The sequence below is a fragment of the Dromiciops gliroides genome, chromosome 3, assembly GCF_019393635.1.
Source record: "Dromiciops gliroides isolate mDroGli1 chromosome 3, mDroGli1.pri, whole genome shotgun sequence".
NCBI lineage: Eukaryota > Metazoa > Chordata > Mammalia > Microbiotheria > Microbiotheriidae > Dromiciops > Dromiciops gliroides.
Genome location: NC_057863.1, coordinates 600,646,435 through 600,660,791, shown reverse-complemented (window position 1 = coordinate 600,660,791; position 14,357 = coordinate 600,646,435). Strand labels below are relative to the sequence as shown.

Below are 14,357 nucleotides of genomic sequence, written 5' to 3'. Positions count from 1 at the left end.
GTTTGGTGCTGGGAAGCCAAGTGATGTATGATATAGTGGGAAACACTTTGGGTGTAAAATCAGAAGACCTGGATCCCAGCTGGGGCTCTGCCGTCTTCAAGCTGTGTGACCTAAACTCTCTGAGCACGGATCAGTTTCCCCATAGAAATGGACTGGGGATAAAACCTACCCCACCAACCCCCTGGGTGTGTGGTCAAGATCAGATCAGGTAAGACAGGTGAAGCACTCTATTAACTGCAGGTGGGTGTAAGTGTACACTCTGTTTATTACATGTCTGATTTTTAAAGGTACGGCCGGTCCCTGCAGTGAGTTTGATTGTCTTCTGTCCATCCCCTCTGACCAGGAAAAGAAAAAGAAAAAGAAACACAAGAGCAAGAAGTTCTCCTCATCCAGCGACTCCGACTCTGACAGCAGCGAGGGGGAAACGGCCATCAAGAAGTCGAGACGTGTGGCAAAGGACAGCAAGAGGAAGAAGAAAAAGCACAAGAAAAAGAGCCAGGAGTGAAGGGCAGACTCCCTCCCAAGCCCCCACCAGAGCCTCCTTCACCGATGCCCTGGCTCTGGACTCTGGCAAGCGGGCACTGCCCCCCTCCCCAGGCCCCCAAGGGCTGCCCCCTCCACCTAGACTGGTCTCAGTTGTTGTCTTGCTGCCTCCAGACAGCGCATCAGGGGACTTTCTGGCCCAGCAAGCCTCATTAGCCCCTGAAGCTATCACTTTTTTGTCCATTGGTGTGTCCAGTTCCTCTGGCCTAGCCTCAAAGTCTGAGGTCAGCTGTAGATCCCTGACCATGGATACTGCTACAGGGAGAGGTGTGCTTTTAAACCCAAGGCAGGAGCTCAGGTGGCCACCTTCAGCCCAAGCCAGTCAGGGAGCCTCTGCCTCCGGGCCAGAGCCAGAAGGCTTCTTCCTTGGCACCAGGCTGGGAAGTGCCCTCATATCCCCATGTTCCCACAGCAGCAGGAGGACAGACAGCAACAGCTCCGCCAGATTCTTGGAAGAAACTGTTTGCAAGGATTCTGAGCTTGTGGTCTCATCCCCTTAGGCCATTAAACCAGAGAAATAATGCTATTGTTCTGCACTAAAGTGGGGCAGGTGGCCAAGGGCCATGCAGCACTCGAACCACTCACCCACTCACCTGCGATCTCTGCTTTTAGGGAGGCTGAGGCTGGTGGAGCACTGGGTCTCTGGTGTTCTGAGCTGCAGGAGGGCCACAGCCAATCGGGCGTTCATACTAGGTCATGTGCCAGTGTGGGGAGCCCCTGGCCTACCAGGCTGCCTAAGGAAGAATGGGCCCACCTAGGTTGGAAGTGAGGTCACAACTCCTGTGCTTAGTAGTTGGATTGGGCCCCTGAGTGACTGCTGCACCCCCAGCCTAGGCCAGATCATGGGACCTACTCTCTAAACCAAAAACAAAACAACCCCCGCCCAAAAACACACCAGTTTATAAAGGTGGAGTTTTCTAAAACCCTTGGCATCTTCTGCAATATCATAGCTTTAACCTCATTAGCTGGAGTATTGGCAGGGTCTACCCTGCTACACGCTGCTCCTCCCATGCCTGCTTTATGGAGGCTTCCCCCAGAGGGAATCGGTTGTAGCTGAGCCCTGCTCGACAGCCAGCCTTCCTGGGTCCCATTCTCTGGAGGTGTGCAGGGAGAGGGAAGAGGACAGGGGTGAGCCTTTCAGTGCACTGGGATGATTTAAAGGGGGAAAAGAAAACCAGTCAAAACTCCTAAGCAGGGCCTGCCTCTCCCTTCCCCTCCCTGCCCCCCAATCCTCCTCCCCAACCTGCATAAGCTTGGAGCCTTCTGGTAGCACATGGCCTATGAAGTCTGGACAACTACCTCAAGGCAGAGCACACAACTACTAGTCATTTCATCGCTGTTGTCCTGAGCACCACTGTGGGAATCCCAAGCTCCCATCAGTGAAATGGGCTAGAGGGCTTAGGAAAGCCAGGCCCAGCCACGAAGTCTGCGCTGAGGATGGGTTGTGACTAAGCCTGGGAAACTTGGTTTTTCAATCCTGGGATAAGCCAGTATGAAAGAGGAGCCTAAGGGGCATAGGATTCTTGTCTGGCCCGATGGGTGGACATTGGATAGCAAGCAAACTACAGCTCAATGTAAAGGGGAAGCTTTCTAGCCCTATCCCAGAGTGCAGTGGGCTGCTGAGGCACCCACGTCTGTATCCAGACACCCTTGCTCATTGAGGATGCAAAGGAAACTCCTCCTCTTCCTTCCTTTTCCCTGTGATTCTGGGAGATCAGAAACGTAAAGGCAGTGAGGAGGTGTAGAAGGGGTAAGGGGTGAGGGAGAGATGAAGAGCTGTGGACATAGAAGAGGGTTTTGATGGTTGATGTACAAAATAGACCGACTGCGCTGCACCTCGGGCCTGTCCAGTAGGCAGTGGTCTACCTCCAGCTGCCAGGCCAAGGCCCCAGCAGCATCACTGGCCGCTCCAGGCCACACTCATGGGAACCCCCTACCCACCCACCGACAGGCAGTACAACAGCAGCTGCATCTGAGTGACTGACTGTGGAATCTGCTTTATTGGCTTGGGACCAGCCGTCAGATGCAGTTTAAAAAAAAAATACAGAATGGGCTTTGACCAGAACCAGGACAGCACCATGTTTTCCATTTCTGGAGGGTTCCTTGACCAGAGTCAATTGGTATAAAACACGGGCAGGGAGAGGGACAGGGAGAGAAATGAGGCAATCTGGTGTTGAGTTCAGTGGTAGCCATCAGCAGGAGTTGACAGTGAACAGGTGGGCTGGCTTCAAGCTGTTTCCTTCTCATAGGTCCTAACGGAGACGACACTGCCGTGGGTTAGCGTCTGGAAGGAAAGACAGCACTGTTAAGAATGTTGGGGGGTGGGGGTGGAATGCTGGACTTCCCCTAGTTCAAGGAAGGGAGTATCTGTCCTCTTGGGGAGGGGCTTAGCAATGGAGGCCTCATTCTGTCCAGCTGTTCTCTCTGTGCTCTGTCCTCTCTACCCCCAACCCCTTCCTTAAGGGAGTGGAAGTAGAAGCAAGGCCAGAGCTCTGGCCTCTCACACACACCCTGAAGTTCCCAGTCCTGCATATCCCTTCCAAAATGTGATTGATGCCTTCTCCCCTTCTCAGGGTAGAAGCAGCCTTCTTCACCTCCCGTGGTGGGAACACAGTCAGCCAGGCACACTGAGCAAAGAAGGCACTGTTCCAGGGGAAAATTTGGAGCACCAGAAGATGGGCCACACAGGGATGGATGGGTGGGACTCGGCATTGACCTTGCTCCCTCCCTGGCACAAAGAGCAGGGGATATTTGCCTTGTTTTTTAGGTATTTATGGAACCTTTAAGAATCTTGTCTGATTTATTTGTAACCAGCTGAGAGTCCACTCCAGCAGAGCATCCCCCAGGTCTGGGCTCTTACCAGGCCATTTCGTGGACTCAGGAAATGGAAGAGACCCAAACTCATTTAGTCTCACCCCTCCCTGAAGCATAGCTCCCTCTACAACATTCTGGCCTAAATGACCACAGCTTCTGGGACAGCCTGGTTTGAGGACAGTTCTGTTGTTGAGAAAGGCCTTTCTCTAGATGGAGAGAAGCAGTGTGATATAACCAGGAAGTGGTGGGTTCAGGCCTCATCTCTGACACTGGCTGGGATCTCAAGCAGGTCATGTTTGAATTTTCTCAGAGCTCTACAGCTCTCAGACTAAGCTACAGACAGTATCGACCTTTCTGCCTGCACTGGGGGAGAGTTCCCTCTGTCAGGGACATCACAGGTTGAGTCCCTAAACATGTGGACTGTCCTGCTTCTGTCAACTCGAGGTCTTGATCCTACCCTGGGGGGTCAGGTAGAGGAAAGCTAACCCTTCTTCAGCACAGCAGCCCTTTCAATATTTCAGAGCTGAAATGTCTCCCCTAGGTTTTCTTCAGGCCACACTTTCCTATCTTCTCTGATCATTCCACATGAAAAGGTCTCATGTTTGCCCTTCCCTTGGCACACCGGCCAGTGGAAAGAATGCTGCACATAAAATTAGGGGGCACTGAGATTTGAATCCTGCTGACTTGCTGTGAGTAAATCACTTCTCAGGGCCTCAGTCTCCTCATTTGTAAAATTGTTAAAAACTTATATCCCCAGTTAAGTTCATATGAGCTAATATATGCAGAGCACTCTGTAAACCAATGTCTGTGTAAATGTCATCTGTTGTTTTCAGAGTGGAGTAGGTAGGTACCCAGAATCAGATGCAAGGCCCTCCTCAGAGAAGCACAGATTTAGATCTCTGTGAGACCTCAGAGGACATGGAGACTATTGAATCCAAGAAAAGAGTTAAATGCCTTGCCCAAGGTCACAGATAGTGGGAGGACCCATGCTGCAACCCAGGGCCTCTGCCTCGGAGTCCAGTACTCTTTCCATCCCATTAGATGTCTGATCCAGAAAGAGGACCAGAGCCTCCCTCTTTCTGGGCATTATGTCTCAGGGAAGCCTGAAAGCTCACCCAAGCTGCAGATTCAGAGGCAGCGGGGATGACGAAGGAGAAAGCTCCCTAGAGGATTAGCCTGAGAGAGAATGCTGCCTCTGTTGCCAGCAAGCGTGATCCCCTTTCCCCTCCTGGCTTACCAGAATGAGTTTTCCATCCTGGAGATGCCGAGTGAGTGTGGTCTCCTGCCCATTCCACTTCTGCACATGGACAAGTTTGCCTCCATCCAGTGTGATGGTAGACTGTGGAGAGAAGACAGGGTCACACCCAGGATGAGATTTAGGGCTGGAAGAGACAGGAAAGACAATCTAGCCCCACTCGTGTTTGGACAGCCTCAGAGGAATTGGTGTGCCTAAGATCGGATGAATAGTAAGTGACAGAGCTGGCACTCAAACCCAGGTCCCCTTAGGAGGCAGCCAGCTGGAGGGGAAGGAGCATTTATTAAGCACCTACTATGTGCTAAGTGCTTTACATATATCTCATTTGATCCTCACAACAACCCTGGGTGGTAGATGTTATTAGGATCCTCGTTTTACAGTTGAGGAAACTGAGGCAGACAGTTTAGTGGCTTGTCCCCACCTGGATGGTGCAGTGGGCCTGGGGTCAGGAAGTTCACATCTGGCCTCAGACACCGGTTATGTGATCCTGGGCAAGTCACTTAACCTCTGCTTGCTTCAGTTTCCTCAACTGTAAACTGAGGGGGCAAGGCTGCTCTAGGTAGTAGAGGGGTTGCTCTGTCCCATCAAGCACCTTAGGCATTTGCCTAGTAGCATGACCTCTTGTCATCACTCTCTATCCCCAGGTTGGTTAGTGCTGCTCTTGCCATGCCCAGATTTCCTGGGATTTTATCATGTGCTTTTATGGGCAGAGGTCAGTTTTGGGAGGTTAGCATGTCACTAGAATTCTCCATTAGCCTAGCCCAGCCTAGAAGCCCACCAGTGGCCCCTCAGGGGACAGCCAACAATAGAACCACAACCCTTCCCCAACACCACCCCCCTTTAAAGGCTTCCCTGAGGTAAGCAGGCAGTTGCATTGATGTCCCTTCACCAAATCGTTCTCCATAGGACCTGGGTGTCTTGGGTCTGTTTTTATTTGGGTTCATAGCACTGCATGAGGGGCTGGACAGCCACCTACAACTATGGGTTTTGTGCAATCTGGGACTTTCCAAGGAGTTTGTTGGGGGGGGGGAGATCCCAGTTCCAAGCCCATTCCTGGCTGTGGGTGTATATAACTTGGAACTGCAACCCTGTTAGGAAGGGGGAAATGTTAAACTAGGAGTTGGGAGACCTGAGACCAAGTTCAGGCTCTGAGTGATAGGGAACATATCATTTAGTGCCTTTGAATTTCAGTTTCCTAATCTGTAAAATGGGGGTGCTTCAGGGCAGCTAGGTGGCACAGTGGATAAAGCACCAGCCCTGGATTCCGGAGGACCCAAGTTCAAATCCGGCCTCAGACACTTGACACTTACTAGCTGTGTGACCCTGGGCAAGTCATTTGACCCCAGTTGCCTCACAAAGAAAAAAAATGGGGGTGCTTCAAAGGGTGTTGTGGGGAAAGTGTTCAGTAAGCCACAAAGCTCTCTAGAAGTGGAGCTTATTCATTCCCTAATGCTGCCACATACATCCTGGGACCTCTCCTTCCCACCTAGGCATCAGCTTCCCTTTCTGTACAAAGCGGGAGACCAGTTTCTCTTCCTTTCCCAGAGGCAGCTGAGGGGAAGAGAGGAAGGGCTCAGGCCCAGATGGGGAAGTGATGAAAGACAGACAACAGTTGCCAGACGGCCCCTAGGGAGGTAGATGAAGCCCAACCCTCCTCCACAGCCAGCTACAGCAGGTTGGCAAAGACCCGGAGGGGAGCTTGACTCATGGAGAGAGGGGGCACTGGTTGGCATGCCAAGGTCATCCAGAGAGACAAGGACACCCTATCAGGGACCTTACAGTTCCTGCCCATCAGCTGACATGGTTGGAAATAGTTTCTCAGGGTCAATGGCCAGGCGTGGGGTGGGGCAAGGGGAAGGTAGCTAAGCTTGGCTAGACCACACCAAACCATACACCTTAGAGGTCTGGGCTGTGTGCCTGCCTAATTAAGGGTCCTGAGTTCTCTTGGGCAGCATGCCAACCTCCCCCTCCCAACTCCTGACTCAAAGAGGTTTAATGAATTGCCAGAAATCACCTAGCTGCCCACCATAGCAAGTACCAGGTGGGTGGGAGCAACCTAAATGGGATCCTGGCTTCTTGCTAACCATGGCACCCACAGCTTCCTCCTGGTCCTCTATGGAAGTCACTTCCCGGGACTGGGTGTCCTCACAATTCTGTAGCGTGTTACAGTTACAATTCCTTGCTATGCATTATTCCCATGTAACCCTATAAGGTAGGCAGGGCAGGTTTGCTATGCCCATTTGACATATGAGGAAACAAACTTAGTTGGAGCAAGTGACTTTTTCAAGGTCACATAGCTGATAAGTGGACTGGACCAGGGTTAAAGCCATGGTCTCCAGTTCTTTTTCAAATCCAGAACTCTTTCCTCTACAGCACTTCATCACCTGCTTTTCTCTTTTCCCAAATAAGTCATTGGAACTGAGGATTGACCATCCCTCCTGGGAAGGGAGATGGAATATTTGAGATCCAGGCTGAATGGGGACACCTGGCCATGTCCTAGCTGCCCAGCTTACCTTGACCTTCCTGTCGTCAGCTGTTGTTTCGTCAAATTCTACTCCAAGCTTGAAGGAGATCTCGGTGTTCTTGAAAGTGCTCTGAGTCTTGATGGTGATGGTGTCCCCACTGACCTCGATGATGGTGGTGGGCTTGGTCATGCTGGCCACCTGCCTCGTGGCAAAGCCAACACCTGCAGGGGTGGGAGGGGAAGGGAGCCTTGGTGAAGGGGGAGGGCTCCAGCCTCATGAAGGGCACTCAAGGCCATGGGCCAGAACCAGCTTGTAGCTTTTGACCCATTTTGTAGCCTTGGGGAAAAGGTAAGGAGGGACTAAACAGGCTGGCAGCCCTCCCTCCCTTGCCTTGGGTTACACTGCAATTTGGCAGCAGAGACTAGAGTCAGTGACTTGGGACTTACTCAAGACCTACTCTAATCATGGTGGCAGGAGTGTGAAACTCCTTGGATAGAGGCAGTCAACCTTCTTTGAGTTTCCACCAAAAACCAAATTGAGAAGGTAGAGAGGGGTGTGCACTCATAACGCTAACCCCACACTAATAACAGGAACAATCAGCAGAAGAAGGGACGACTTTGGGGCCAGGACTTGGGTTTGAATCCTGGCCCTGTGACTACAAGAGTACTTGTATTATTTTGAGCAGTGTACTTCACCACTCTGGGTCTAAATTCCTTGGCTATCAATTGAGGGAATTGGACTAGACATCCTCTCAAATCCCTCCCTTCTCTTTCCCTTTAATCCCTTTCATGTTTACAACTCTGTGACAGCACTTTCATATCCCTCTTTATTTTTTAATCCTTACAAAACCAGTAAGATCAGAAGGGTGAGTGTTACCCTTGTTTCAAAGATGACATCCCAGAGGTCCAGGAATGCTAAGCAACTTGCCCACCAGTACACACCCCAATTTGTGTCAAAGCTAGGACCAGAAGCCAAGTGTTCTTTTCCATACACCGAAGCACCCACTCTTTCTGGATGGGGGGCGCTGTACACTGCTTCCCTAATCATCTATATCTAGAACTCCCCCAATCAGAAATAACCTGGCTACTTCTTACTTCTGAAGATCCTCCCCAGCCCCAAAACCTTCACCCCCAGGAGCCCCTCAGAGGTGCAGTTTAGAGAAGGAACCCATTCTAATTACCATATGATGGGGCCATCTCCCCACCCCAGTATTCCCTGCTTTTATTGGTGGACTACAGGGGACCAGATGACTAGATGGAGTGGTATCTCAGCTCATGAATCTCCCAGCTGGGCTTGGGAGAGTAGGATGGGGAATGGAAGGAAGCAGGGTCATTCTGCTTTCTGATACATCAGGATAGCTGCATAGAATTTAAAACTGTTCAAAGCAGAATCTTCATAATAATAAGACTTAACATTTATATAATGTGCTTTGCATCTATCATCTCTGTGAGGTAGGTCCTAGAAGCATCTTCATTTCACAGATGAGAAAACTGAATGAGAAGTTAGTTAAATGACTACCCCAGGCCACATAGCCAACTAGTGCCATCGGTGACATTGGAACCCAGGTCTTCCTGACTGAGTCTAGCACTAGACACCAGACTGCCTCAATTGGTCCTCATTAGCTTTGTGAGACAGGCAGAGAGGGGCAGCTAGGTGGCACAGTGGATAGAGCCCTGGCCCTGGATTCAGGAGGACCTGAGTTCAAATCTGGCCTCAGACACTTGACACTAGCTGTGTGACCCTGGGCAAGTCACTTAACCCTCATTGCCTTGCAGCAAAAAAAAAAAAAAAAAAGATAGGCAGAGTGGGGATTATGACCACCACCACCCCATGTGATCAATGAATGATGTGATAAGTGCCTCACTCAAGCTCACCCAGTCAGTGTCAGAGCCAAGAATGGATCTGTAGATTCAGGGAACTCCAGTGGAGTGTTTCCCAAACTGCTGACTACCTGGTGGAAAAGCTTCCTGGCCCATAAAACTTTTACTACAAAAGGTTCTTGCTTCTTGAAAAGCTATAGACTTTTAAACACACACACACACACACACACCACAATATACACCTGATACCTCCTCCCTCCCATCTTAGTTATTTCTGAAGTCACAACTTCCCAGAGCCTCCATTCCCTGATCTATAAAGGAGAGTTAACCATTCCTGTGCTACCTACCTCCCCTGAAGTGCTAATTAGATAAAGGTGAGTAGTAACTTTACTCCTGGGATAGGATTCCCTCCCTCAGTGTCCTACCATCAGCCAACATGATAGGGTTTCAGAGAGCACAGTGGGTGTTTGACAGGGAGTGTGTAGTGATTTCCTCTACAATATGTTTTGGGTTGGAAAACGACTTAGAATCTGGAAGGAAAATGAGAGGTCATCTTGGCCAAATCCCCTCATTTTATCATTATCAATAATAATAATAGCGATATTATGTAGCATGCACTATGTGCCAGGCAATGTGCTAAGCACATCACTGATATCTCATTTTATACTCAGAGCAACTCTATGATTATTATCACCATTTTACAGGTGTAGAAACAGGCAGGCAGGCTGAGTGACTTATTCAGGTTCATACAACTAGCGAGTATCTGAGACCAAATTTGAACTCAGGTCTTCCTGACTCCGTCTATCCAGAAGGGGGGGGTGCTAAAGTCTAGTGAGAGAAGTGACATACACACCCCCATGAAACCATGGCAAATCTTTGCAATAGAATTGTGGTATCTTGATTCTTAGCTGAATATTTTTTCCCCTGTCCTACACTGATAAGCTGCAAAGCAGGTGAAAGTTGAGGTGTGGGCACAGGCCTTGGAAAAATTCAGTGTGACTAAGACTGGAGTCAGAGTGGCAAGAAGGGAGGGTTTAATCCTGGGCACTTGGGCTGAGGATCTCAGGGGTGGGCCTCAGAGCCACTGGGTAGGCAAAGGGGAAGGAGTTCCATCGTAAGCCTGAGGCAAGAACCCTAGGTACCTAGTGAGCCTTCTGAAATAAGCATGTTCCTGCCAGGAAGTGCAGAACTAGAGGACAAAAGGCCCCAGCCTGCCTTTCTCCAAACCTTCATTCAATTTCCCCCTTGGGCAGCTAGGTGGTACAGTGGATAGAACATCTGGCCCTAGAGTCAGGAGGACCTGAGTTCAAATCTGATCTCAGATACTTACTAGCTGTGTGACCCTGGGCAAGTCACTTAGCCCTGATTGCCTACAAAAACAAAAACAAATTCCCCCTCCCTAAAATAGCCTTGTAAATAGCCTTAGAATCAGGAAGATGTGGGTTCGAGTCCTGCCTCTACCACACACTAGCTATGTGATGATGAGGAAGTCACTCACCCCCTCAATGCCCCCCAGTGCCTGTAAGTCACAAATGAATTGCTGATCTGCCATGGGGGAAGGAGGTTCCACCAAGGAATTTCCCAATGCTGATGAAATCCCAGACTTGAACCTCTCCCCTCCGCCCCCCAAAAGGGCACCCTTGAGATTCTATTACTCCCCGTGAAAGGGAAGATATGAGTTGAAATGCTTGGCAGGAATCTCCTCCTCCTCTCCCAGAGAGGGTGAAAGCTGCCATCCAGCTCCTAGGAAATCCCCGGAGAACTGCCGACCTTCCCTATTCTTTTCTCTCTGGTCCACTTCCCAGCTCCTTGGAGCAACAGAGTCTCAGAGGCCCGAGCCTGGCTGTGAGCTGGGTAACAGCAGTGATTTATTTGGGCAGTGCAGGGCTAGGCCTGTCTTCCCACCACAGCTTTGAGGCAGAGTGAGAGGTCTCTGAGCAGACACAGATTGGGCTTGGAGGGGGCAAAATACAGTGACTGACCAGGAGGGAGGGAGCAAAAGTGATTGATCTGAAGGGTGAGGCTCAGAGGTCCTCCTTCTCAGTCTGTACTTAGACAGGGAGGGGCTGAGGAGAAGCCTGTCACTCCAGTACAGGGAGCTCTCCAAAGGGGGGGTCTGAGGAGCCCCATGAATGCCCCCCTTGCCACCAATGGAGAAAGCCGGGCAGATACAGGGGCAATGTAGGGGATCCTGCTTACAGCTCGACTCTCCAGAGGGTCAATTGGGACTAAGAGGAGATAGTACCATGACTTGACTCTTTGCCCCTCACTTCTGTCCCCTCCAACCCTACTCTCCTCAGTACCAAAGAATGGTTCTCTCTAGAAAAGGCCTGGTGTGTGGTGTGTCCATAAGAGGGGCCTGATTTGGGTGAGGGGAAAGAGCTGGATGAGGGAGTCCATGGGTCCCCACCTCTGGCAGAGAGGAAAAGGACCTACAAGGCTGGGTCAGTGGATCCTTTCCCTGTATGGTTTAAGACGACACACAGAGAGTAAGGTAGGATGGAACCCCACCCTTAATCCCCATCCCAGAGCTCCCCGCTCAGGAGACAGTTAAGGGCAAAGACTCCCCTTCCAGGAGTCTCCAGACTCCAGTGCTTGAATAGTCCAGGGCCCTAACCAAGGTCATTTTAGGCTTTGACCTCCGATGTCCTCAGGCCAGGCTCCCTACAGCAGAGAACTAGGGAGATTAGCCTTAAATATTGTTGGAATAATATCGAATTCTCTACCTTCCATAGCCCTGGGAAGTCACCATGAAGAGTTCAGGGATGGGTTAGGAGAGCCCAGGAGTACTGGAACATAAATACATAGCCCATGAATCTCTTCCTTCCTCCCGGCTCCCTCCTTCCACACCTCTCCTCTCCCCAGTGGGCAACCAGCCTTGACCGTGCTTATTATCCCAGGCACCATCCATCCCTACAAACAAGGATAGTTAGGAACCCCTTCCCCACCCCCCACTGGGAGAGGTTCTAGGCAGTGGCACAGCCACATACGGAGGACATGTCTGTATGTCTGTGCCTTTCTCAAGCAGGCACTCAATGCCAATGATTAACCCAGGAACATGCAGTCTACCGGACAAGGTCAAGCCTGGAAGCAGGCTCAATGAGAACCCTTCTGGATGACCTATGCGGGGGGCGGTGTCGGGGGGGGGGGTGTCTGGGTTTGGAGATGAGGCTGGAACGCCTAAGGACGTGCTTTCCCTAATCCAGCCTGCAGAGAAAAGCACGGGTGGGTAAGAATGACAGCCCAGTTGGACAGATCCATACGCTCAGGCGCGCCTCGCGTCCACACACACGCATACCCCCGCCAGCCATTGGCCACAATCCCTCTGCATCTCCACCCTAGAATACAACCCACCTCCTACTCCCCCCGCCCAGACATTCCCCCCAGCCCCAGACCCTAAGCATATCCCCTACACCCTTGAACACACACCCTTCTCCCTAAGTGTCTCTCTCCCATCCAGCATACCAAGACACATCTCTCCCCCAGGCTTCAATGGAGGAAAGCCGTGCGGTCCATCTGGCCACCTAACTGCAGCGGACCGTATCTCCCTTCTCCCGGCCCTGCAGCAGCAGATTCCTCCACCCCATCCCTTGGTGCATCCCCTCTGGTCCGCCAAGGAATCCCGGCCGCCCAGGGGACCTGGGAACCTCTGCGGCTGGGGCTGCTCCTTCAGCCCTGTCCCAGGCGCTCCTCCCTCTCCCGGGCCGATCCCACGTCCCAGACAGCCCCAGAGGATGGAGCCGGGAGCCTCCCCTCAGCAGAAGCCGCCCACCCCCCACTCACCAATGGACTTCATGTAGTCATCGAAATTCTTGCTGTCAACCAGCTTCCAGGTGCCAACGAAAGCATCTGCCATGGTGCTAGGCTGGAGGAGGCTGCGCTGCGCTGGGCTGGGTTGGGATGCGCTGCGAGGCGCTGGGTCCGGATCCGCGGGGCTGCGCGTCTCTGAGCTGCACGGAGCTGAGAGGGGCTGGGCTGGGCAGGGCTGGGCTGGGCTGGGCTGGACTAAGCCGAAGGCAGGCGAGCAGGCTGGCAGGCTGGCAGGCGGGCGGGCGGGGGAGAAGAGAGGGGATGCAGAAAGGTTCCCGGCTCTGACTCGCCCTCCAGGGCTGTCTCTTTAAATAGTCCTCCTAATCACATGATGGAAAGAAAGCCCGGGAGACAGGCTCCCGAAATAGGAAGACCCTGGCAAGCGGGCGGGGACTGCGGGCAGCAGGCTGGGGAGAGAGGGCCGGGCTGGGGAGAAGCGGCCAGGCTGGGGGAGGGTAAGGGAGAGAGCTCCTCTGCTTCCCCCACCCTTCCCCATTCCCCTCTCCCGCAGGCCCCCAGGCTAACGCCCGGGGCAATGGAAAGGGGAGCCCGCCTCCCCCCCCCCACACACACACACCGGAGTCAGGCCCCCTCAATTAGCGCCTTGTCCCTCGGCCCCGCCCCCCTGCCGAACCGGCTTTCCTCGCCCGCCTGCACCGCCGGAGGGCTGCTTTCTGCCCCCAGCCCTCTCTCCTGGCTCGGGGCAGCTCTAGGAAACGAAGGGGACCCACCCCGGCACTGGCGGCTGGGGGGTGGGGGGGAGAATGCATGGGGACCCTGAGCACCCGAGCCCCAACAGAGAGATCTGGGGCTGCAGAGATGGGGATAGAGACCCCCGCTCCTTTCCCACCTTGCTCATCCTCTGTACAGAAATGCCTTGGTCTGTTCCTCTCCCATTTCTAAATCCTCCCTTCCTAAGGAGAAAAGTAACTTGGGAGTAGTGATGTAGACCCAATCCCTTCTTCAGCTGGCTCCCAGCTCACCTTTCTTCCTCAGACCCATTCTGTAGACCTCACCCCTTCTCCTGTCTTATCCCACAGGACCTACCCTGCTTGAACTCCATTCCGTCCTCAACAAACTCCGGGAAGACGAGTTCCCCCCCACACACACACACACACACTCTTTCTTCTCCTTCCCTTTAGGTTGGCTTCCTTCACCACCACTCCACTGAAACTGTTGGGGGGGACTTGTGACCTAGATGGGGGGGGCAGCTCACCCAAAGAATTGGAGGCTCAATAAAAAGAGATTTAGTAGGAGAGAGAAATATACGGCTGGAGGACAGATCACTATTGTTATGGGGGAAATAGGTAGGGGGTTTGGGGTAGGGGTTCTTAGGAATTCCTCTTTAAAGAATTACAGCCTCTTGCACACAAATCCAGTGAGAATAAAATAATATTTTATTTAGGCGCTAGAGGAAGGAAACCAAAAGAGAAGTCCTTGAATTTCTCATGAGAAGAAGGCATGGCACAGAGGTGTGGTTCTCTGAGATACTTATCTCCTGGAGCAGGAGACAGGCTAATACTTTTTTAGAGGACCATAGGTGGTCCGATGGGGTGATCGTCTGACTGTGGAAAGTTCCCTTATTGGGGGAGGACCATCCCCCACTGCTGGTGGCTGGGGGAAATTGGGTGAGAGGTGGCGCTGATCTCT

The 14,357-nt window shown here is 52.1% G+C and overlaps 3 protein-coding genes across 6 annotated transcripts in view; 1 reads left to right on the top strand and 2 right to left on the bottom strand.

Annotated features, from left to right (window-relative positions):
- Positions 1-1,064, top strand: part of ZCCHC17 (zinc finger CCHC-type containing 17) — a 49,508-nt gene extending 48,444 nt beyond the window's left edge. For 3 of the 4 annotated variants that reach the window (XM_043999199.1, XM_043999197.1, XM_043999198.1), the window contains one exon: positions 288-1,064. In XM_043999199.1, coding sequence (XP_043855134.1) covers positions 288-1,043 — 756 coding nt within the window. In that variant the 3' untranslated portion in view covers positions 1,044-1,064. The remainder of the gene's footprint in view (positions 1-287) is intronic. The other variant, XM_043999201.1, reaches the window with a different exon arrangement.
- A 1,456-nt stretch (positions 1,065-2,520) lies between these two features.
- Positions 2,521-12,966, bottom strand: FABP3 (fatty acid binding protein 3). The gene is made up of 4 exons (XM_043998923.1): positions 12,681-12,966; positions 7,126-7,298; positions 4,595-4,696; positions 2,521-2,827 (listed from the first exon to the last, which is right to left on the bottom strand). Exons 1-4 carry the CDS (start codon positions 12,751-12,753, stop codon positions 2,771-2,773), a joined length of 405 nt encoding a protein of 134 aa, XP_043854858.1. The 5' UTR covers positions 12,754-12,966; the 3' UTR covers positions 2,521-2,770.
- Positions 12,758-13,581, bottom strand: LOC122751765 (vegetative cell wall protein gp1-like). Its single transcript, XM_043998924.1, has 2 exons — positions 13,558-13,581; positions 12,758-13,027 (listed from the first exon to the last, which is right to left on the bottom strand). Exons 1-2 carry the CDS (start codon positions 13,564-13,566, stop codon positions 12,758-12,760), a joined length of 279 nt encoding a protein of 92 aa, XP_043854859.1. The 5' UTR covers positions 13,567-13,581.
- Positions 13,582-14,357: the final 776 nt, after the last annotated feature.